The sequence below is a fragment of the Vidua macroura genome, chromosome 9 (assembly GCF_024509145.1).
Source record: "Vidua macroura isolate BioBank_ID:100142 chromosome 9, ASM2450914v1, whole genome shotgun sequence".
Lineage (NCBI taxonomy): Eukaryota > Metazoa > Chordata > Aves > Passeriformes > Viduidae > Vidua > Vidua macroura.
Window position 1 is genome coordinate 15,812,396 of NC_071579.1, and position 24,285 is coordinate 15,836,680.

At 39.2% G+C, this 24,285-nt stretch overlaps 1 protein-coding gene and 1 long non-coding RNA gene across 3 annotated transcripts in view; one reads left to right on the forward strand and one right to left on the reverse strand.

Moving 5' to 3' along the window:
* ABCA4 (ATP binding cassette subfamily A member 4) overlaps positions 1 to 23,747 on the forward strand; it is a 65,460-nt gene extending 41,713 nt beyond the window's left edge. The window contains exons 25-49 of the mRNA XM_053985094.1: positions 87 to 292; positions 715 to 763; positions 1,282 to 1,523; positions 1,946 to 2,070; positions 2,719 to 2,817; positions 3,834 to 4,023; positions 6,249 to 6,343; positions 7,227 to 7,259; positions 8,431 to 8,536; positions 8,629 to 8,703; positions 9,183 to 9,352; positions 10,257 to 10,434; positions 11,833 to 11,948; positions 12,609 to 12,756; positions 15,166 to 15,289; positions 15,992 to 16,121; positions 17,012 to 17,132; positions 17,304 to 17,366; positions 17,476 to 17,582; positions 18,554 to 18,695; positions 19,267 to 19,401; positions 20,621 to 20,724; positions 20,812 to 20,904; positions 21,233 to 21,482; positions 22,333 to 23,747. Of these exons, the coding sequence (XP_053841069.1) occupies positions 87 to 292; positions 715 to 763; positions 1,282 to 1,523; positions 1,946 to 2,070; positions 2,719 to 2,817; positions 3,834 to 4,023; positions 6,249 to 6,343; positions 7,227 to 7,259; positions 8,431 to 8,536; positions 8,629 to 8,703; positions 9,183 to 9,352; positions 10,257 to 10,434; positions 11,833 to 11,948; positions 12,609 to 12,756; positions 15,166 to 15,289; positions 15,992 to 16,121; positions 17,012 to 17,132; positions 17,304 to 17,366; positions 17,476 to 17,582; positions 18,554 to 18,695; positions 19,267 to 19,401; positions 20,621 to 20,724; positions 20,812 to 20,904; positions 21,233 to 21,482; positions 22,333 to 22,455 (3,224 nt within the window). The 3' untranslated portion in view covers positions 22,456 to 23,747. The remainder of the gene's footprint in view (positions 1 to 86; positions 293 to 714; positions 764 to 1,281; positions 1,524 to 1,945; positions 2,071 to 2,718; positions 2,818 to 3,833; positions 4,024 to 6,248; positions 6,344 to 7,226; positions 7,260 to 8,430; positions 8,537 to 8,628; positions 8,704 to 9,182; positions 9,353 to 10,256; positions 10,435 to 11,832; positions 11,949 to 12,608; positions 12,757 to 15,165; positions 15,290 to 15,991; positions 16,122 to 17,011; positions 17,133 to 17,303; positions 17,367 to 17,475; positions 17,583 to 18,553; positions 18,696 to 19,266; positions 19,402 to 20,620; positions 20,725 to 20,811; positions 20,905 to 21,232; positions 21,483 to 22,332) is intronic.
* On the reverse strand, positions 821 to 10,899 carry LOC128811454 (uncharacterized). Of its 2 annotated transcripts, XR_008438352.1 has the most exons (4): positions 10,711 to 10,899; positions 5,611 to 5,737; positions 3,316 to 3,467; positions 821 to 921 (listed from the first exon to the last, which is right to left on the reverse strand). It is a non-coding gene; the product is annotated as an uncharacterized LOC128811454 (long non-coding RNA). The 2 variants fall into 2 exon arrangements; XR_008438351.1 differs by lacking the exon at positions 5,611 to 5,737.
* Positions 23,748 to 24,285: the final 538 nt, after the last annotated feature.

The window sequence follows — 24,285 nt, forward strand, 5'->3', positions numbered from 1 at the left end:
CCCTTTTAGTGCAAACAACAGCTTTTGAAATCATGCTTAATATGGTTAAATATTTGTTCTATGAACACTCTTTTCACTTTTCACAGGAGATTTAAATGAGTTAGCAGAAGTAATCCACCATCATATCCCAGAAGCAAAATTAATTGAAAGCATTGGTCAGGAGCTCATTTATCTTTTGCCCAATAAAAACTTTAAACAACGATCTTATGCCAGTCTCTTCAGAGAACTGGAAGAAACACTGGATGACCTGGGACTCAGCAGTTTTGGAGTTTCAGACACACCACTTGAAGAGGTAACAGACAGATTAAAATACCTGCTGACCTTATCATAAGCACCCAAAATGTTTACTGAGACTATTCCTGTTCTTAAACATTTAATTCCTAATTCCTAAAATGTCCTTCAAAATCTAGTCCCATAAGCTGTGGCACACTCAGAAAATCTTTGAGAAGGGCCTAGAGAAAGGATCCAACCCTTAATTCATTGTAGCCTTGTGAAGCCTGACCCATGAGCCTGAAATGCATCCCTTTTTTTGGAATCTTTGTTCATTCATTTATTTTCTGAGGTATTTCATTAGAGACCTCTGATTATTGATAATAATCTGAAGTACTCAAAAGGTATCCACGTTTTCTTCTTTTTGCTAATGTATTGTGTTCTGAAGGTCAGGTTACTGTAGCTATTCTTTTCATAACCAGGAAATGTATTTCTCTGTGGCAGGTTTTCCTAAAGGTCACAGCAGAAGCTGACTCTGAAATGCAAAAAACAGGTATAGAACCACAAATCCGTATTTGATTAACTGTTCTTGGGACTGCTTTTTATTCTGAATGTCTGTAAAGAGGAGTTTCAGAACTTTCAGTATTTTATGTGTTCTTGACAAAATAAATTTGGTCAGCAAATATCTGGTTATAGGGCCTGACATGATACCTGAAAAATAAAGATTAAGTCAGCAGAAAGACTTATATTTAGATTGGATGAGGTTCTTAACTATGCAAATAAATGTGGAGTGTCAAGTACCCAGATGTCAATGGTTTTAGTAGTTGTATGAAAAGTACTTTGCTGACTATTAGTCCATAAACTACATAGATGATTAAACTGTTCATCCTGCTGAGTAAGAGGAGAGTTAACCTACATGATGTCACTAAATACAACCACAGTGCAACAGTTGTAATTAAAGCAATGTGGAGATAGGATATATATGGTTGGTCAATTCTGGACCTCATTAAAATGTCTGTGCTACTTCATGTATGGAAGATAAAGTGTCTTCTCTGATGCTTCTCAACCTAGGAGATACTCAAGAAAATGGTTCTGCTCTTGGCAAAACTCCTACTGAGAACAAACCAGCTGAACAAACTGCCCTGAAAACTAATGATGCTTCTCAAATGCCAGTAGGCAAACCAGGAGATCAAAATGAAGGCAAAGGGTCCCGACAGTATAAAGGCTTTCAGCTTGTACGTCAGCAGATCAAAGCACTGCTCATCAAACGCTTCCACCACGCCTCCCGCAGCCACAAGGACTTCCTAGCACAGGTATTGACTGACTTATGCTGCTCTAGGTTCTTTCCCACAACATTCTCAACACTGTCTTTCCAGCAATGATGGCCCTATGGAAAGCAGTAGAGGTGCTACAAATGAATAACAGTGCCATTATGACTCCAACTCTTTTGCCTCTTCTTTTATTTCTTTCTGCCTGGAGTCTACCAACTGCACCAAGTTCATGATTCTATCACTACTAGCCCAGTGTTTTGTTTTTAATGTAATGCAGTTCTATGACAGCCAGAATTTTAAGCAAAAGCTCTGGAAATTAAATTATTGATGTTCAGGAGTTAAACCAGATTGGATCTGAGTGCTCCTGCTGTCCTTCATTTGTTTACACAGATTATGGGGTGTATACAGTGTCACTCTAAATGTTTATACAATAGCCTAATGTGAAGTTTTTGTGTTCCCTGCAGGTTGTTCTCCCTGCTAGTTTTGTGTTGCTGTCTCTAGTACTTACAGTCATTATTCCTCCATTTGGAGAATATCCTGCCTTAACATTACACCCTTGGATCTATGGACAACAGTTTACTTTCTTCAGGTAAGAGGAATCCCTTAAAATACATTTGTCACACATAAACCTTTTTCTCCCTAGAGTTTAACATCATGGGGCCCTGTCTCACTGTTTTTTTCTCATTGTAAGAGATGTGTGATGTAAGAGAAGATTCACTTCACTGGAATCAACGGATTTAAGATAGCTTGAAATTGGTGCACCTGGAGAATACAACTGTTAGTACATCTAACAAATAGTCTTTCAAATATCTAACTTTGGTATTCTCCTCTTCCTACCTGATTTCAGGACCTCAACACTTATAAAGTTACGTATTCTATCTAACAGGAGATCCACACCTCCACAAATGAAAATGCAGAATATGTTTTTCATCTTCTGCTTACTGACTGTGATAGCACTGAGAGAATAGCAATGAGGATTCAGGCCTTTTTTGAAGAATGCTGCTATTGGACTTCGTCAGAAGTCAGCTTTACTATTAGGAGAAAGGAGCCATAGCCTGTCAACAATCTCAGAATGTTCTAGGTTTTTACATAAATAAATAAAACAATTGAATTGTCAGCATTTGAAGGGGGGCAGTTGGTACTGCCATATGGTTGTCCTCCTCTAGTTGCTATGTGCATTACAGTACAGTAGTTTGAAAAAATATTTTATAAAGTAAGTCCTATCTTATTCCCTTAGCAATGAACAGCCTGGCAATGAGCAGATGGTCTCCCTTACTCATGCTTTCTTGAATAAACCAGGATTTGGAATTCGCTGTATGAAGAATCAGCCTCTTTTGTAAGTTGCTAGCTAATTTCTCTTGAATGAGATCCTAGCAGGATACTTCTAGTGGAACTCAAGTAGTGAAACAAGGATGAATTTGCTTGACTCTTCACAAGAGCCAATGCTTCAGATGTGTGTTGGCTATATATAATATTGGATCAAAAGTAAGAAACAAACAGAAAGATAATACTGCCACTGGATTGAGAATGATTCACTGTGCTCAATGTGACTGACTAGAAACCAGCTCATGCAGCTTGGTATTGAGAGATAAGCAACCTTGACATTTATGTCAGTACATTAGTAACCTCAGGCCCAGATCTTTACAGCTTCCCTGGCACTTTCCATGTCTGAGTCCCTTCAGGTTCCTCTAGTTCCCATTGGTGGTTTTGGAAGCAATAACTTCAGCAATCACTCAGATTGTGAAGTAGCAATAGGACAGTGTCTATGATTTGAAACTGTTCTCATTCTGAAGTGAGGGCAACATTAGTAGAGCTCCAGCTTTTGTTGTCCTACCTGCTTACTCTGTGAGTCCTGCTTTGGAGCCATTTGTCACTGGCTTGCTACGCTTTGACATTTGTTCCCTTTCTCCTGATTCTTTCCCAGCCATGATATCCAGCAATTTGATCCTCCTGGTTGTCCTCTCTTCTCCCATTCCTCTCCTCTACCTGGTATAGTAGAAAAAAAGAGGAAACTTTAAAAGAAGAAAAAAGATACTGCATCAGAAAGGAAAATGTTAATTTCTTCACAAAGATATGTCCACTGCAGATTTCCAGTACTAAGGGATAAAACACAATCCCCTTGTTCCTTCAGTGTCCTATCTGCAAGCTGAAGGCAGTAAACTTGGCAGAGATGTGGGGGGAGATTATATTTATTCATGTGTACCAAATACTCTAAAATGTTGTTCTTATTCAAAACTCACAGGATGAGGGCTGAGGGGGGAATATCTGCTTCAGGCATTGTGATTTTGTGGATTTGTGAGTCCTCGTGGACCATTATCTCTGCACAGCTTGAAGCTCTGTACTTCTCCACAGGAACTACCCATGCAATAATATGCCAACTGCCTGGAGCACACCTGCTGTCCATCCTAATCTAAGCAGCCTCCTGCTGAGCCAAGAGTGGAGCCCTGAAAATCCATCCCCTTCCTGCAAGTGCAGCACTCCAAAGAAGCTCACTATGCTGCCAGAATGCCCTGCAGGTGCAGGAGGCCTCCCGCCACCACAGGTTGTGTCTTTGTGCCATAAATCTTTGTAGAAAGTTTCATGGCAAGTGCTGGAAAAGGGACCAGTGTCTAAGTACCTTCCCATGCTAATATGCATGGAAGGAGTTGAGTACATTCGTTTTTAAGAGAGCAAGACTTGCTGGAATTTGGAATTCAGTTTCAGAGGTATAGGAAAAACTTGCCCATTTAAATTAATGTTGATTACTGTTTTCATCCAAATTGCAAACTTTTCATGTAGAAGAAAATCACAAAAATTTGAACAATTTATCCCATAATTAAAAAAAATCGATTTTCTTTTGCCTCAGAGAACAATTCTATTTAGAAGGTTGCCTTTCTTTAAAGGAGGGAAGGGCAGGAGGGAGAAAGAGGAAAGAAAAGAAAGAAAAAAATGTCACAATTTTAAAAAAGTGGAGTGCAGTCCTGTCATTAAAATGGGAAAATTAATATTCAGTGAACCCCAAATTATTATTTTTACATGTCTTTCAGTTCCGTTTCTATCAGAAATGTTTTAAGTTAGCAAAATGAATATTTGTATCCCTGTGCATGAAGATGAGTGATTTAACCACTGATGCTGTGTGGAGGCAAACAGAGCTACATTCCCTCCTCTCCTATCAATGAATTATCTTAGTAGTGCCCTTTATAAAATGTGCTTGCTCTTTTGAAGAGCAAAGGGAAATTAGAGCCTGTCAGTGTTTGCATATAATGGATGTTTTTCTAAGAAGTTAAACAGAATTGCAGCCACTCTCAGAGTAGCTCACTAATTTAATATCTCATCTTGCACACTGTTCATCTTTAATATTCCTGTTTGCCAGGCTGAACACACTAGCAAAATGACTAAAATATTTCTAATTTTCATAGAATCAGAGAATTGTTATGTTAAAAAAACACTTCTAAGATCAAATCCAGCTGTTAACCCAGCACTGCCATCTTCACCACTGAACTCCATCCCCATGTGCTGCACCAACATTTTTGAACACTCCAGGGATGGTGACTGTACCACTTTCCATGACACAACCTTTTGAAAACACTCATGCAGCTTGCTTTGATTTTTCTATCACTGTTCACAAAACAAAATTGTTTTAAATATCTGCAGAATTCCCGTTTATGAAGAAAAAAAAAATTGATAGAGGTTATATACCTTACAGCATCCCAAATTATTTCTGATTTCTTAGTAATCTCTGTCCAACAGACAAAGTTGGATTTTGCTGATTGCATGCTAATGTATTTCAGAGACCTTTAGTCTAAAACTTCAATTCCAAGAGGCAATTTTTTAAAATTTGTTTGTGGGGATTCTAGTCCTCTAAACAAAATGTGTTTATTATAATATTATCCTGATAATTTTGCAGGATATGATAGTTTTGTATAAGTTGTCAGAAAGAAACAGTTCACTTGAGTCTCCAGGAAAGCCACGGTGTGTAAATAATTGTCAATTGAATTATGTTTAAGCATAGATAACTCGATTAATGAAGGCACTGTGGGGATGTTACCAGTCTTCCCATCTAGAATCAGCTGGATGTCTCTAATGTGTCTTCTGTGTCATATTCTCCCTGGACAAATGCAGGAACTTCTGGAAAATTCCTTAGACTTACTTTTTAGGTCATTATCAGATGATTTCAGGTTGCAAGCTTTGCCATCTGAAGCTTCCCAGGAACCTCTTAAAATACATTCTACTTGGGATAAACTTAGGAGTGTGAGGTCTTGCATTTCACAGCAATCCTGTATTTGTAAAAGACTCAACAAAGTTGTGGCATCATTTTCATACTTTAAAAAAATTATTTCAAACTATGTAATGTGCTAGTGAAGGTGAATTTTTCTGTATTAATTGTTACCTAAAGTTGCTAAATCATAGGAAGCAAACTTGTTTTGGTTTGGTTGTTTTTTTTTTTTTAACTGGAGCCTCAGTTGATTTGAAGTTTCCTACTTTCAGATTGAAGAAAAAGCCTTGTGCAGCCCTGACCTTCATTGCAAAGACCTCTTTCAGAGTGGCATGCAACTCTTTTGAATCATGCATCACAAACTTACTGATTTCTTCTTAAGTCTTAGTAAAGTAAGGGTGTTTAGGCTAGAAATGACCCTCGAGTGATTAACGCACTCTCTGTCAGTGATACTATGAACCTGAGCATTTTCTCTGAACCAAAACTACTTTTTATGTTTTCCTGACAAACACTTAATAGCTTAAGACACTCTGAACTTTATTGTAATTGATTAGGTTTTTGTTTCTTGCCAGAGAGTGCAACGCAGCACAGAAATTCTTCAAGATATGACCCACAGAAATATTTCAGATTTTCTGGTGAAAACATATCCTACTTTGATAAAAGCAAGGTAGGGATGAATCTCTTATTTCTTTTTCACATGTGGTATTTTGTACCTGGTGATGAAATTCTTATTTAATAAGAATTGCCACAGTATTCTGTAGATTTGTGCACCATTCCATATTTCTGATAGAAGACTAGAAGAGGCTGATTTTAGAGGAGTTGAATATTTTCAATTATAACTATTTGTACAATCAGGTACTCCTTAGGCAGAGCTAAGTGTCGGTGCTGATGGAATGCCATGTTAATGGTGACAAAAATGGTGCCTCTGCACAGCGTTGGTGAACTGCCTTGCAGAGATATAACTTTGTCTCCCTGAAGAACTGTAGCCGCACTAATGTGACTATCTGCCTGAGTTAATTATCACTTGCTTCCCAGAAGTGCTAAAGAGCAGCCAAAGGACAGTGTCCCACAGATACATTCATCCTACTGATAGCTCCTCAGCTGGCCTGTGGTAATGAGCTGTGCCGTGCCCACGGCCTATTATCTCTGATTCAGGCCTTGCTTTTTCAGTTCCCAGCAGAGTTCTTGAAATTCCCTTTATATTAACTATGTGCTGACTGCCTTTGACTGATTCCCCTTAGCATGTGTCATAACTGCTTTAGATACATCTTTTAAAATCAATTAATTAGGGATTAGAATAGCCCAGTATGTGTCACTTTAGGAATTTTGCTTGTCTTTGTATGAATTGGAGATGAATCATGTCAGAAAACAAATAGCCAAAAACACACTGCAAGGAATACCAAAAGTCCTGCCAACCTCACAACTCAAAGTAATAACCAACAGACTGGAGGTCTGCAAAGTATAGGAATTCAACTTTAATTTTTATTTAAGTCTTACATATCATTGACTTTGGTTCTATGTATTGAGGGGATTCTCTCTGTCTGTTTCAGCTTGAAGAGTAAATACTGGGTCAATGAGCAGAGGTAAGAAAACAATTCACAGATTAAGGTAGTAAATAAAGGAACAATGTATTTCTGTTTAACCAGGGGGCCTCACAATGTTTCTGCAAATGGACAAGGGCAGTTGTGGAAGAAACTGTAGAACAAAGAGATGGCTTCAGTGGGAAATAGGCTGGGGATAAGGAAGGGTCTTATAGAGACAAGGAGTTATATTCGTTTGAACTCCCTGCAGGAGATGAAGGCAAGAGGCTCACAATGGAGCTATCAGAGCTTTATTACCTACAGGAGTCAAACCAATGGGCACTGTGTGGTGAAAAGGATCAACACAATAGTACAAGTATATTGTAATACTGCTGTGACACAGCTCTTTTAGTGCCACAGAAAAAATAATAAACCCTCCAAAAAAAAGGACCTGAATGGGATGAAACCTAGACACCAGCCTATCAAATACAGAAGTAACAACCACAATTCCTCGTGCCTGCTCTGTACATGAGCAGAGTTATAAACCAGATTCCATTAGTTCTCTTCTTTAGGTAGAGACAACAGCTAACCCCAGTGTGTGATGTCTACTCTGCAGTTACTAAGCTTTGAAAGAAACTGGTTAGCCTGAAGGATGTACTTATTTCATTTTTCACCAGTGGTAGGATTTCACTTCAAAGATAGCAGCTGGATGGCTGTCCTTCTTCACAGAGTATTTGGTTCATGTGCAAGTATTGCTTTCTATGGGATTAGGTTTCAGTTCATCTTGTGCAGTAGTATTTATTATTATGCACTGGCTGGTACTGGCATTGATGAATGCCTGCTCCTCTCGGAGCATCTGAAATTTCAGCTGAGGTCTATGCTGTCCTTAGTCCTCCATGCTATCTAAACCATTATATGGCAATTACATTGTTTTAAAGATTTTGTTCTGTAGAAATCACTGTATTCTCCAAATCTTCTCTCTAAATAATTTTCTTAGGATCCTGGTATAAACCTCTCAGAAACTGATAAAGCTTCTATTATTTGTAAGCCCTAAAAAGACCTAATACTACTTGTTAGAAAAAGAGTAGAAATTTTTATACAGTAAATATTTGATGTATAGAAATTAAACTTGCATTAAGTGTTTTGGGTTTTTTTTAAGTGTTTTTTTTTTCCCATTCATATACAGTTATGGGTGTGTGGTATGAGTTCTTGATGATATTTTTCTCTTTGCTAGATATGGAGGAATCTCTATAGGAGGAAGGCTTCCAGTTCTTCATGTTTCTGGAGATCAAATTGTCAATTTTTTAAGTGATCTTGGCCGAATGATGAATGTGACAGGAGTAAGCAAAATTTTTAATTTTGTTTGTTTGGGTTTTCCCCCCCTTACTAAAGCATGGCTACTGCAGCATTTAGCTTTTTCATTTTGTTTTAGGGACAAACTTCACTGGCTGCTGCTAAAGAAATCCCTAATTTCCTTAAATACATGGAAACTGAAGATAATATTAAGGTATTTGCTGGAATTAGTCTGCTAATTCACAGTCTTTCTTGACATTGACTTCAACTTATGAGAATATTGCTGGTAGTATTCCTAGATGCAAGAAGAGTTGAAATGCTATACTTTAGAAATAACTTGGTATTAATGCTATATCCCATACTGTAGGTAATTCTTATTCATAATATTTCAAATGTGAGATTTTTTAAAATCATGTTCTTAGTACTGCTTGCTGTCCTAAATACTTTGAGTAGTACACTAAATCTTAAGATGTGCTTCTATAAAATCCCCTGACAGTAGCTGTGCAATGCTCTTGAAAGCATAGTATGTGAGCTCCTCCTGCAGGACTGTGCCTAGGAACTATGTATTCCTGGTGCTTGATTCACCCCTGCTTACAATGCCCACCAAAATAGATAAAAGGCAGTCAAATTTTCTCCTGTAGCTCAGTGAAGACAGTAACTGACAAATTAATCTGTGATTTCTGACTCTTTTAGGTGTGGTTTAACAATAAAGGCTGGCATGCTATGGTTAGTTTCCTCAATGTAGCCAATAATGCAATCCTCAGAGCTAATCTGAGGACTGGCCAAGACCCTGAGGAACATGGGATCACTGCTATAAACCATCCTCTGAACCTCACCAAGGAGCAACTCTCTGAAGTCACTGTGTAAGTCTGCTTCTGGCTTTTACCCCTTCCTCTCCTGGCAACTTGCAACTTCCAGCATGCTCACACTCTGAGAAGAAAGAGTTCAATTGACAGAATGTGGAGGCCCTCCCCTGAAGTTTTATTCTAAACAAGAATCTATTAATGTCTTGTTACATTGACATGAGATTTCATTCCCATCCCACATATGAGCTATGACCATTGGATATACATGATTGCATATTTCTGTTGATTCCCAAGCACCAAGATTCTGAAATTTTTGTTCATGATCCAAATCCAATACATTTACTTCTGAAATAAAATGTAATAAAAAATAGAATGAGAACTTGTATGTAATTGACTACAGTCCAAGTAGCTGACAGCCCGCTCTCTTGGTGCCAAGGACGGCACGCAGGTAAATTTTTCAATGGCATGTAGTAGGTATTCCTAAATCTGAAAGTCATAATTTCTTGAAAAAGACATCCCTAAAAAGACAAGATTTTCCACTCTCCTATTAAGTTCATAATTCAGTGACACTGAAAACTTTGCATTACAGCACAGAGGCAAAAGTCTGTTCTTCATCTCACTGTCTCCAACTTGGCTTTTAAAGTTTCTCTTTTCCCTGCTTCCAGAGCACTTTGGCTATTGTACCTAAATGTCTAGTTTGAGATGTCCCACACAGGATAGGCTGTCAAACTGAGATACATAAAACAAGTAAAAGATTAGGGAATGGTGCCATATTTGTTAGCTACAGTCCTCAAAATAGCTTGGAAAAATACACTAGCACATTTTGAAACTGGAGAAGTCTTCTACTTAAAAAACAGCCTTGCTAATTCTAGATGTTAAAGCACCCTCCAGAGTCCCCAAATGCTAATATTGCATTGCATCCATTCCCTTGCTCACACTTCCTTCTTGTGCTCTGTTGTAGACTGACCACTTCAGTGGATGCTGTTGTTGCCATCTGTGTGATTTTTGCCATGTCCTTTATACCAGCCAGTTTTGTTTTATACCTGATCCAAGAACGTGTAACAAAAGCCAAACATCTCCAGTTTGTCAGTGGTGTGAGCCCTGTTACCTATTGGCTAACTAACTTCATGTGGGACATAGTAAGTAACTGCTGGTCTGACTGACCCTCTGATTGTCCTGAGTGTGCATGAACTGAGGGCAAATCAGTGAACCAAGTGAAGATATTCTAAGCATTGCAAAGCATTCATTTCTCTTAAGTGTTTCTCAGAGACCATGCTAAGGATCTGGCCTCTGACCTAATTACAGATGTAGAAATTAATTCAGATGCACAACTCAGTCAACTAATGCAGCTGTATTTTTTATAGTATTAAGATTTCTAGCCCTTACAATTGAATATATAAAGAAGTACAACTTACTACAGCAGGGAAAAGCCTCATTGCCTGGTGGTAGTCACTCCTGTCCTCCAAAAGACCCAAAACATATTTCAAGATATTCAAGAAACCTAAGTGGGGAAGACTCACAGCCTGCTGGAACAGTATCTTATAGGCCTGACAAAATACTCTAGGGTGTCTAAAATTACATATTCATTTAAGTCACTGTATCATGGTCACTGTGTTGTTCCAAAAAGATTTATACCACAGGTGCAGACTTGCTTAGACAGGGCTCAGCTTCCCTCCAGCCACTTTGTCATAAAAGAGAAAATTCTTCGGCTGGCTGAGGCACAACAAGGGCTGGTTCTCTGGCCATGCCTTTGCAACCAAGAAAGCGGGCAAGGAATTATGCAATAAGAAAGGCATGAACATGGAATTGAAAAAATTAAAAAGAAAAGAAAATCAATATTTGAAAAGCCCAAAACTCTTCAGGATTTGGAAGGTTCTCTCAGGAGAAGATAAAGCAAAGCATTTTTTTAGTAAATGAGGAAAATAAGGAGGTCCCAGAGTTCTTGTTTCCTGCTGTTCACAGCAGCTTCTTTGACAGGAATTCTGCTAGGCCGTTGCTCTTGACAGCTTGATGCGAAGCCACGAAGTAGTGTTAGCAGTTCAGGGAAGTGCTGCCTTCCATCCTGCATGGGGGATTCCATGCATTGCAGTAGAGTGCTGCTAATACTGAACAGAGAAAGTGAGCAGTGGCCAAGCATTCTCACTTTAGCCTCTTCCCAGGAATGTGGCTCAAGTGACTAGCTCTTCCATCCTACACAGCCCTTGTTTCCATCACCACAAACTGTACTTCCCTTGCAAACACATGCCACTTTTTTGGGAAGCTTGGCAGCCAAACTATGAAATAATGGATTCACAAATCATAATCTAAGAAACAACAATATATGTTGTATTTTTGATGAACAGTCTGATAAAAGATGTCTTAGAAAAACATTGAGCAGTGCCAGGGACCTGTTGATCCAAAAAATTCAGTGTGACTAGTCTAACTCAAATTCTGATGTTCTTCAATATAAATTCCTTTTGGAATGATGTGTAGGATATGGATATGTTTGCAGCCCTTCTCAGGTCTTACACATTGGTCTTCCCCCTGTGCTTTGGCAGGTGAATTATGCACTGAGTGCTGGGATGGTTGTGGCTATATTCGCTGGATTCAACAAGAAAGCATATTCCTCCCCGACCAATCTCCCTGTGCTCGTTGCCTTGCTGCTCCTGTATGGGTGAGTGTTCAAGGTTATTGCTGCAGGAGGACCCTGTATTTCACATGGAAATGATTTCATGTTAGTGGAACCCAGCTTTGAAGAATAGAACTGAGTGGATCCAAAACAGGTTAAAACTAAATTCTTCTATGGGATGTTTACATATTTTGTCTGGCTACATGCTGTAAAAGTGATTCTCTTGTCGCTGCCTGCCTTGCATTTTTAAGCATTAAATGTGACCCGCACAGGAAAATATATTTGTTATGTTTGCTGATTTCTTCCTTGTACATTGTGTAGAAATATAGTGGTTGTTCATTTGCCGCATTCACAGTCAATACTAAAGTGTCTTTCAGCATTCAGCATTTCTTTGTTTCTTCTTCTTGGTGTACAATTCACTGAAATGTGCAAAGATACCTGGGGTGATAGCAACCTTGCTAGCATTAAGTTTTCTCAATTTTAGCAGTGTCTTATACCCTGCATTTTAATAGTAAAAAAACGACTAAGCAGAAAAAAATCTCACGTAGTAACCAGGGAGAAAAAATACTGTGGTGGGTTACTGGTTGGCTACGCCATTTTGTTATACTTGGGATGGGAAGAAAGCTTAACTTTGTGTTTTCTTTAGGCCAACTGACATGAGAATATTGAGAATTTCTCATAGTTTTTTCTATTTCTTGCATGCAGATGGGCAGTAATTCCCATGATGTACCCTGCTTCTTCTTTCTTCAGTATCCCCAGCACTGCTTATGTTGCACTGTCTTGTATTAATCTCTTTGTGGGAATCAACAGCAGTGCTATTACATTCATCCTGGAATTATTTGAAAATAATCCTGTAAGTAATGTTTTGTAATTTTGCTGGATGCCAGGCTCCTCCAAAGCCTCTGTCTCACTCCTCTCTACAGCTGGACAGGGAGAGAAATATAATGAAGGCATCATGAGTTAAGGACTGGGAGAAATTGGTCACCAAATACCATCACAGGCAAATATGAGAGATATTAGTTGAATTTATTATTAAAAAAAATCAGAGCAGGATAATGAGAAATAAAATAGGATCCGAAAAAAACACCTTCTCCCCATCATTCCCTTCTTCCCAACTCTGCCTCCTCCCCTAGTGGCACAGGGAGACAAGGAATGAGGATTATGGTTAGTTCATCACCCATTGTTTCTCCCACTGCTTAGGGAGAGGAGTTCTTCCCCTCCTCCACTGTGGCGTCCCTTCAACGGGAGACAGCTCTCCATGAACTTCTCCAACATGAGTCCATCTTATGAGCCACAGTTCTCTGCAAACTGCTGCAGTGTGATTCTATCCCACAGGCAATAGTCCTTCCAGACTGCTGCAGCATGGGTAGCTCTTCCACAGGGTACAATCCCTCAAGGACAGGCTGCTCCAGCACGGACTCCTCTCTCCATGGGCCTCCCACGGGGTCACAGCCTCCTTTCAGGCATCCACTTGCTCTGGCATGGGTCTCTGCCATGGGCTGCAGGTGGATCTCTGCATCCCTGTGCACCTACAAGGGCTGCAAGCTGCTTTACCATCATCTGCATCAGGGACTGCAGAGGAATCTCAGCTCCAGCACCAGGAGCACCTCCTTCCCCTTCTTCTCCACTGACCTATAAGCAAACTTCTGCATACTTTCACAACTGGAGAGGTCTAGACATGGCACTTTGTGCTTGCTTCTGCAGCTTGTGTTGTATGGGAAGATGTAGATGGTAGGCACTTTCTCCTGGCCATTATTGTCTTAGAGGAGGTGCTTTGCTGATAGTAGCATTTTGAGAATTACCTGAAAATTATTTAACACTGTCAGAAAGATGACAGAATACAGCAAGTGCCAAAATCAGTTCTTAGGAAGGCTTAGAGATCAGTTTATGAAGTGCTGTTGGTTTGTATGCACTACTGCTATCACCTCCACAGTTGTTGCAGCTCTGGCCACTACATTTGACACTCCATCTCAAAGTAATAGCTAATGATAGCCAATTAGCTATCATTACTGATGGTGCATTTTCAAACACTCTGATCAATGCTGATCAAGCATTGTTATTTGCTGCAAAGGAGAAACAGATCTTGGTTAAATTAATGTTTTTAAGAGCTAACTTGACAATATTTTCTGTCCCTGCTGTTCCTGCACTTAGAGCTATGGTTCTTGATAGCACAGAATTCAATCTAGTGCCATTCAGTCTATGGGACATCAAGGCAGCATGGTTACCTTTGAAAACATGTCTCTGTTGGAGACACTATCTCCTGAGAGAAGATGGCCCTTCTCTGGATTTGGTGCTGGTGCAGCTCAACTGCTGCTGGCACTTACACTGTTTCAGGCATCTCCACATTGCACCAAGATCCACTGTGTAATTATGCCCAGACACCAGTACTTTTCAGTTTTGTGGCAGCCCTGGCTCTTGTAATGGCTTAATCCTTTGTCAAGCAAGCACCACACAGCCACTCACTCCCTGTGCCCTCCCCCACTCCCTTCCACTCCCCCACCTCAGGGAATGGGGTAGAGAGTCAGAAGACTGAAAGTGAGAAAACTCATAGGTTGAGATAAAGACAGTTTAATAGTTAAAGCAAAAGCTGTGCACACGAGGAATTCATTCACCACTTCCCATGGGCAGGCAGGTGGTCAGCCATCTCCAAGGAAGCAGGGCTCCATCACACATAATGGTGGCTTGGGAAGACAAATGCTGTAACTCTGAACACTGCCCTCTTACTTCTTCTTGCAATTTCATGTGCTGAGCATGACTCCATATGGTCTGGGATATCCCTTGGGCCAGTTGGGGCCAGCTGTCCCAGCTATGTTCCCTCCCAGCTCCTTATGCACCTCCAGCTCCTTGCTAGGGGGTAAGGTAAGGCACAGAAAAAGCCCTTTCTCTGCAAATACTGCTTAGAAATAGCTAAAACTTCCCTGTTGTGTTATCAGCCCTGTTTTCAGTGCAAATCCAAAACAGCCCCATAGCAGCTTTACATGTTATTACCAGCAGAATTACATTACCTCTGCTACATAGAGAAATACTTCATTATAAAAACAAATTTTTTTTCCCCATTGCCAGTTTATCACAAGCACCTTGTCTGGTGCAGTGTATGCCAGGATTTTGCTGTTTGTGTTTTATGTTTCTTTGAGTGTAACTTGATAAATACTCTGTTTTCTCTGTTTTAAGAAAACAGAACATCCAGTTTCTCTGACATGACAAAGAACTTTTCATTAATGTTGCTGGTTTAAACATCTTATGTTGTTTCTGTTTCTTACAGTCTTTGCTGAAGTTTAATAAAACATTGAAAAACGTACTGCTTGTCCTCCCACATTTTTGTTTGGGCCGTGGACTCATCGACTTGGCCATGAACCAAGCTGTGACTGAAGTATATGCAAGGTTTGGTAAGTAAAGCCAATAAGAAACAAGTCATGGCAGTGTCACATGTCCTGATCTTGGATGAGATGTTTGGAAGGATTAAGTCAGAAAAGTAGTAGATTTTTGAAGTATAAAAGTTCACCCTCTCTGAAGGAATCACAGCTTCTGATAGTGCTGCCAGAACTCTACAGCCCAACCAGTAGTCTGCATTGGAAATTAACCCATTTGTTCAGTGTCAGACTCTGGTGTCTTTTTATCCTTTGGAAGATCTTAAATCACTACAGGAGGATTTATTTTTTCATTTCATTTGAATACCTCAGTTAATGTTTAAAATGAATGTTGTTTTTCAAATGCATTCTCTTGGGATATGGTTGTCTTTGATATCAGACAACTTATCAAAAGAATAGTCATACTATTCTATGAGTATGACAATAGAACAGAACTGTTCTGTTCTAATTCAGAAAACGTGTCTTTTCACATAATCCATGCAAGTTTCATGTAATGATATCCAAATTAGTGCATCTTCAGAGAGATTATTTTTACTCCATGCAGCAGCTGAACTTGGAAGGCATTTGTCAAGACTTTTTATAAGACTTGAAAATTAAAACTATTGCCTGATCATGAGCAAATAAAGTAGAGTAATTTATTATGATTATGCTTTTTGTTCTGAGGATAGTGGGATTTTTCAGCAGTATTTCACCTTCCTTTCTGGTGCTCTTTCTCCAAAGGTGAGGAGCATGTTTTTGATCCCTTTCAGTGGGACTTTGTTGGAAAGAACCTGGTTGCCATGGCTCTTCAAGGAGTTGTGTTCTTCTTTCTGAATCTCTTTATGCAGCACCGTTTGTTCTCCACAAGATGGTATGTCTAAAAGTTCTATGAATGTTTCTTTATTAAAAGAATGACTACCTTTGATATTCTCTATGTCCCTCTTCTTTTTGTTCTTAATTTTTCTCTAAGTTTATGGCTTTTTTTGTTTTCTATTTACTTACCTGATCTTATCTTAATTTATTGATATCCTGACCCAAGAAAACATTTACAAATCTGCATTATCTTAAGAGGATTTAAGAATATTTTATTAAAGAAATTAGTTTTCTTGAATTAAGATTTGAATGTAATTTTTTCATTTCAGACACTGTGATAGTGAGATTATAAAATTACCTGGAGGGTTTGTAGTGTCCTCAGTCAGGCTAGTACTAACTAGTACTATGAGCTACTAGCCTGGCATCCCAAGACAGTAATTCTAGTCTGTGGCACAGGACAGCTGTATCCTGGACACTATGTGAACTTCTCTCTGCTTTACAAATGTGCCTCTCCCTTGATGAAAAGAGCTACCAACCAGCCGTGAGTGGGTCATTCACTCCTGTTCAAGACTGCCAAGAAGAGTACTAATTGGTGCAATTATAAAAATACTGTCTTGCAGAGAGATCTACTCAAAACTTCTACTTCTAAGGACCATCACTAGCTACTAAGAGTAGCTAAATAGTGAAAGCTGTGGCTAAGGGGCAGGTTATTGTCATATCAGTGACTGACAAGGCATATTCTTTTGAGCAAGCCATTTCCTCCCTTTTTAGTATCTAGAGATTAACTTTAAAGGTCAGGGCTTCTCCCAACAGCAGGAGTACTTCAGCCAATTGTGAAGTTTCAACCCCACTGCTTCCAGCAGTCACATTTTTGCAGCAGATTAGCCACTGTTTCACACTGTTATTCTAACTGAACCCAGGGCAACCCAGTATCTTGGGTTTTTCTAGGTTTGCTGAGACTGCCATGTCACCTATTATTAATGAAGATGAGGATGTTGCAGAAGAAAGAAAAAGAATTATGAATGGAGGAAACAAAACAGATATCTTACAATTACAAGAACTGACCAAGGTAATATTTTGTGAAGAAAGAAAAAGAATATTTACTCCTGTCTCAGTTCTAAAGTTTCCTCATCCCAATAGCATTAAACTACTAAACTAAAAATACAGATGATTTTCATTTCTGTAGATGTCTTGAAATAGAAACTTTCCTCTTTTTTTTTTCCTTCCCCTGTCAATATAGATTTATGCAGGTCGACGCAAGCCTGCAGTGGACAGACTCTGTGTTGGCATCCGTCCCGGAGAGGTAGGTTGTTCAATAACACTGGATTACATTCCATGGATCAGATCAGATTTTATGCCCCTGCTGATTTGCAAGTTGGAAATATTAAAGAATGATAAATTTTGCAATTTAGTGCTTTGGTCTTTTGGGAGTGAATGGTGCTGGCAAAACAACAACATTCAAAATGCTGACTGGAGATACTGATGTGACATCTGGAGATGCTGTGGTGGCTGGCAGTAGGTAAGTACCTTAAAAAAAAACCCTGTGACAGTCCATTTACCAGCATAGAACTGGTAAGAAATGGTAAACTCTCAATGATCCAGCAGCTCTATGGCACCAAGATCACAGGTAACACACAATTGCATTTGATACCTTTAACACTTGTAAAATCTGTGGGTTAGTTGTAGTAATACTACCAGTGGGACATGGCAATCCTATCTAGTGGCAAGAGCTCCCAAACATAAGATAACCTATCCAACAGGGTACTTTGATCTGAGCTTTGGGATTTTTCTCTGGCTATTTCTAGCATCTTTGTTTACACAGTGCTGGTATAATGTCATAAGTTATTACATGGTATGCACTTACTTTGGTTTACTTCCAGGTTGTGTGCCTTGGCTTGTTAGGTGTAGTTGGGATTTGATTCTTTGTCCATTGATGTGATTTGAACAATAATTCTTTTGTTGCAAGGACATGGTCCTGGTCAGCCTGTTCTAGGTGCCTCTGCCCAGGCAGGGTCAGTGGACAAGATAACCTCCAGGGCCCCCTTCCAACCACACCCATTCTGTGATTTTGTACTTTTCCTACTACCATTGAAGTGTTAGCCTTGTGTCCTGCCTATCTGTTGCTAGTGACCATATTTTGAGCTGAAATAACTGCTTCTTTTTTCTAGATATAAACACCAATTTCAAAAAATAATAAACCCGAGGGGCTGTTTAAAGAACATCTCATTAAGTTAGTCTATAATTTAACAAGAAAATGAGTGAGAGAAAATGGGCTTACACTCTCAACCAGGACCAAGCTGACTTAAGACAATTAATATACTCCTTGCTCTTATGAACAGACAGATATTTTCATAGCATGTTTTAACAGGAAGAATTAATTCTCCCCTTACAAGAATTGTTGCCCCAGAAAATAAGGATTTTATTCAAAGTGCTTTTCTCTGTCTTAGTGCTAGTATTACAGAACTACAACTGTTTTCTTTGTTTCTCCAGTATATTGACCCACATTTCTAATGTCCATCAAAACATGGGATACTGCCCTCAGTTTGATGCCATTGATGACCTGCTCACGGGACGAGAACACCTATATTTATATGCACGCTTGAGGGGGGTTCCAGCAGAAGAAATCAAGAGGGTAAAGTACTCTTGCTTTGGATAGTTACAGTGCTATTTGTGATGATTAATGGTGTTCTTAACATGCTAAGGGCCAGAATTTCCAAAGTGTACTCGATTTTCTGTGTATTGAAGTCCTGGGTGTGGTTCCTGTCCTTTGACAGTTAAGTAACAAGACCACACTATCAAATGCAGGTTCCCAGGCATTAATGGTACTTGCAAATCTGTGGCACCAACAGTGGAAGGCTAAAGATGCGATTCCTGTGGCTCAGAATGGCACTGGTTGCTGTTTTGCTCTTGCCTTTAAAGTTGTGTATGTACAGGGAAGCAAGCATGAAGAAGATTCCAGAAGAAAATAATTTAAATTCTTGCACAAATAGAAGTCTACAGCTGAGGCTGCTTTATGGCTTTCCTTCACATAGTTAGAACGCCCCTCATCATCATCATAAATATTTTGTACTTCCCTGGTCCAGTTCTAAAATGAATGTGCTAAAACCCAGGCGACTGTCATGTTTCTACCAGAAGAAAGATGTATCAACAATCCTGTCTGTTCTGCATTTGCTGCTGTGTGAAACAGATGGTCTTTCTCACAGGTTGCTGAATGGGGCATCCAGAAGCTGGGACTTCCTCTGTACGCAGACCACCTGGCAGGGACCTACAGTGGCGGCAACAAGCGCAAGCTCTCCACTGCCATTGCCCTGATAGGGTGCCCACCACTCATCTTGCTAGTAAGTGTCATGGAAACATAGCCCTGGGTAGTTCAATTTAACATCTCATAACACTACAGGCTAAAGAGCTACAAAGTCCTTGAAAGCTCCTTTCTGCCCTCAATTTACAGCTATTTCAGTGTAATTTTGAATTAATTTCAGGTGTAGTCTAGGATGTGTAACTATGTTTCTAATGGACTCCAAGTGATTACAAAAGAAAGATCTTCAAAAAAGAATGCGTAGAGATAAAATCTATAATCCAGAAAAATCTGAATTTTAAACTGTTTTTTAGTTTCAATTTGCCTTTTCCTGTCAGAGTGTAGCCACTGATATAAAAGATGATCTTCCAACATATCCACCTGGCTTTTCCCAGCAGAACAAAGGAAGATACCTACCCTTTTCCAGCCTTTAATATCTTTGGAATAAATGATACAAATTTATACTAAACTATACAAATGCTGAAATGTAGTTCTTGCCAAATAAAATAAGTGATCAAATAATTGCATATCTAAAGGGAAATTCAGTATGGAATTACTACAGAAATTCTTTATTTAGACTATATTCTACCACCTTAATTTGTATGTCTATGACTTTTAGACACAATCACTTTTACTTTGTAAAGTCTGTGAAGAAGTGTTTTAATACATTTTAGTAGCCTGATTCCTTGTACCATTTAATATGCCTTTACATGTATTCTGCCTGTAGTAAACAGTCAGATGAAATGTTTTCTCATAATTTCTTAAGACAAGATGTTCAATGAAAATTTTTCTATCTTAATTATGTTTACATTTTTTGTTACTTACTGAGTTAGCTGATTTATGTAGGATCAAATCCTTAGGTGACTTCAAGAATGACTAAAATGACTTCACTGATTTCTTGGATTCAACAATGTATGAACAACAATGTATGAACAACATATGAACAACATATGTTTATGCAAGTAAGACGACCTGTGAGAGCTCATTGTTGCCCAGAAAAGGCACTTCCTTCCCTGTAGCTGTGCCCTACACAGAGAGCACTGTATTCTTACCTGCAGTCCATGTTCTTGTTTCCTTACTGCTTTGTGCCAAGAAGTCCATTGGTACCCACTCACTCCTACACTTCTCAAGGTCTATGTGCTTTCTCAAGGCACAGATTACTGTAGAGAAACAATCACATGTTTTGGTCCAAAAAATGACCTGATATAAATAGCTTTTCCCTGTTTTATCTGACTCTGATTGCCTTAATATTTCCATGACAGGATGAACCGACTACCGGGATGGACCCTCAGTCCCGGCGCCTCCTGTGGGACTCTATTGTTGGTGTGCTCAGAGATGGGCGAGCGGTGGTTCTAACCTCACACAGGTAAGAACAGTTCAAATTCAGAAACTGAAAGCAGCTGAAGTACATCTGTTGGCTTTTATCTCAAATATCTCTTCTCTGTTTTGAAAGTATGGAAGAATGTGAAGCCCTCTGTACTCGTTTAGCCATCATGGTACAAGGTACCTTCAAATGCCTAGGCACAATTCAGGAGCTAAAATACAAGTAAGTAGAATATTTTTATGGTGGTTTTTAATGGGAAAATTTGGTGTATATGACATGTACGTATTCTTAATATAAGCAATTCAATGGTTAACCACACCTATTTCTGGGTGCAGCTCTGTTGTATATTAGACAGTCTGACCAGATCTCATTTCAACTCTATGATGCTACATACCACTTCTGCAAGGCAAATACAGCAGGGCTTCCTAAAAAGCTGGATCTTATGCAATATCTTTCTGTTATTGTTTTCATAGCTGCAGAAAACTAATTTCCTTCCTGAATGATGAAACAACCTCTTCCCCCAATTCCTAAATCCACATGTCCTTCCCAGGTTTGGAGATGGCTACATTGTCACTCTGAAAATCAAAGCTCCGAAGTCTGGGCTGCCTCCAGATCCTGCTCCTGCTGAGAAATTCATACGCATCAACTTCCCAGGGAGTTTACAGAGAGAGAAACACTACAACATGCTGCAGTATCAGATTTGCTCTTCCTCTCTGGCTAAGATTTTTCGATTAATAATCTCCAATAAGGAAAATTTGCATATTGAAGAATATTCTGTGTCTCAAACAACATTAGATCAGGTAAGTAAAAAGTAAAACATCCACGAGAAAGCCTGTCTGGTGAGAATTAGGCAACATAATGTATCCAAACAACCGAAGGACTAAATTGTTTAGAGAATTATCTCACACCTCTTTCTCAGGCAAGATTCCCAGGCCTCTCATCAAGGAGGGTGTATCAGTATGAATCAGTAACTTATTCCCTGTGTAAATAGTTGCCATGTGAAAGCTGGTAAGACAGCATTTCCTGTATGACAGAATTCACACAACCCATTCCTTCGGGAACAGCAGTCTGAGCAAGGTCAGCAATTTGGAATGAGACTGAGCTGAGAATATAATTTCATTTTAAATAAGAGGTTTGGACTGTGTTGTGTTAAAGATACTGTGAGAAGCAATTAGACACACAAAACCTGGGAAGTCTACTGGGAGTTTTGAAAACACCCATTTGCTAGAGGGTATTTATCCCATCTGTCTGCTTTCCTAAGTAACAAAGGGTCCACATATGCAAAGCTGATTTTGGTGGGATTGCTTGAGAGGCATTCCTGGCTGCCTTTCAGCTTCTTACTAAAATATTCTGTCTCCTCTTTCCTATCACAACCAAACTCAGGCTGTGCAAACTCTGCAAACCTGGCTGAAGCCATTTCCTCCTTAAGAAAAAGTAGGATTTTACTTGCAAGCAAGTACCTCCAAAGGAAGGAAGTTGCAAGGAAGTTTATCAAAATAAAGGAGGAACTCATGATTTTAGGTGATAATGCAGTGTCTCAGTTCAGTTGATGTCTGTGGTTCCCCTTTCTGTCTGTTTCCTGCAGAGCAGTCATTCCACTAACTCATCTCAGTTGAAGACATGGTGATGTTTTCTGTTTTCCTCACACAGGTTTTTGTGAACTTTGCTAAACAGCAGATGGAGGATGAGGAAATTCCTTTGCATCCGCGTGCAGCTGGAGCCAGCCGAGAAGCCAGGGTGTCCCCAGCTCTGCATCAGCAGGCAGTTGCATAGACTGCTCCTGCAGCCTCCAGGCTGTGTGTGTGCACAGTGCTAGCACGTGCCATACCAGAGCAGAGCAAGGGTAAAACAAAGGTTTGCACACTCAGTATTACACTGATTTTTTTGCACCTTTCTGAGCACCGTGCTCTCAACAACAACAGCCCTAGCAACAGCCAACTTCTACTGCTCTACCAGTAACACTACATGCTGAGAGTGTCAAAGGAAAGGCAGGTCCTTGCTATAGAATAAAATCTTCCGCTAACATAAAGTCCATTATAAGATACAAGAAGAGAAGTCTCATTCCTTCTTGTTGACATATAAATAACATCAAAGATGGATTCTCCAGCTGGTACTTTCAGGCTGGCAGGTTTTTCTCTTTAACCCTTATGTCAACTGCTGCGAGTCAGCAGACATCCCAAGGCTGAGAGCATTGCCCAGCTTAGAAGCGGATTCCTGCTGTGCTGAGTGCATGGCACCATCAAGGTCAGAACATTGCTGCCTGATGAGGCTAGTCCTGGGAGATTGCTTCACTGTCTCACCAGGCTGCCAGTGAAAACAGACGGTTGTCTCAGCAAGAATGAAAAGAATTAATTCAGAGCTCAGACCCAGACAAGAAACTTGCTTTTAAAAAAAAATTAATTAAAATGATCTCATACTCATCTTCAAGTTGTCTCAAAGAGAGGCCAAATGTTAAAATGGAGATGAAAATGTCCAATTCTGCCAAAAGTTTTGTTTTCTTGCAGAGACATGGAAAGGTCTCTTTGTTACTAAACAGGACCAATTTTTTCTTTTCTCCTGCGACTGGACATTAAGTGGGTGTAAAGTGTGAATAGGGTATGTGCTTTCTACCTCCTCAGAAGGAAAATTTCAACCTGCTTGTACTCCACACTGCACTCAGTGGGAAATCATTTGACATTTAGCGCTTTTTTCTGGTTCACAGTTTAACTAGTGGCAAAACAATACTGAAAACAAATTCATAATGATGTATTGCTTCAGTTATCTATCAGATCTAATAATTTCTAAGAAATCTTCTCTAAGATATGTTATACAGAATTAAAATCTGGATCATGTATTTTTGCTTTGAAAGATATTTTTCTTCAATTGATGTAGATTTTTTTTATAAGGACACTCTTGCTTTTTACTGTACAAAATATTATGAAACTTCAGCAACCAGCTGTAGCCTTCTCTTTTTGCCATAATTATTTCAACTGGTTTTAAAATAGATTTTATTACATATTTCACCCTTACAAATAGTTGCAAAAACCTTTCTATACATCTATTATAGATAAATAAATTAATTACGAAACAAAACAGTATCTATGCATTCTCTTCATATTCTAAAATAGCTTATTTAAAATGTCATTCAGACAGATTTCAATAGCCTTTTTAAACTAGATTTACACAAAACCCAACTAAGTCCCACAGAACATCCTGTGACAAAGGAAACACAGGAAGTCCAAAAGGAAGCTGATTTTTCTCCCTGGCTCTGAAAATAGGAAGAGCGTTCCAAGGACTAGCAGTCACTTCATGTATTTACAAAGTGCATTAAAAACTACTGAGAGAAGCCGGGTGTAAAATGCTGGGTAAAAGGTCGATTAGTATCATAAGGAGATGTTATATCAAAACAGACCAGATATCAAAGATCTGGCATAGGTTAGATTGCTTCTGAATCTTATTTACTAGTATGCAACTACTAATGAAGACAAAAAAACAAACAAAAAAACCCAGCAGAGGATATTCCATTCACAAATAATATTACTTCTTACTTAAGATTCTTTTGGCAAATTAGGGGTTAGACCCAAATCAGGTTTTTGAGATATGGCCTATTTCTTTATTCCAGGA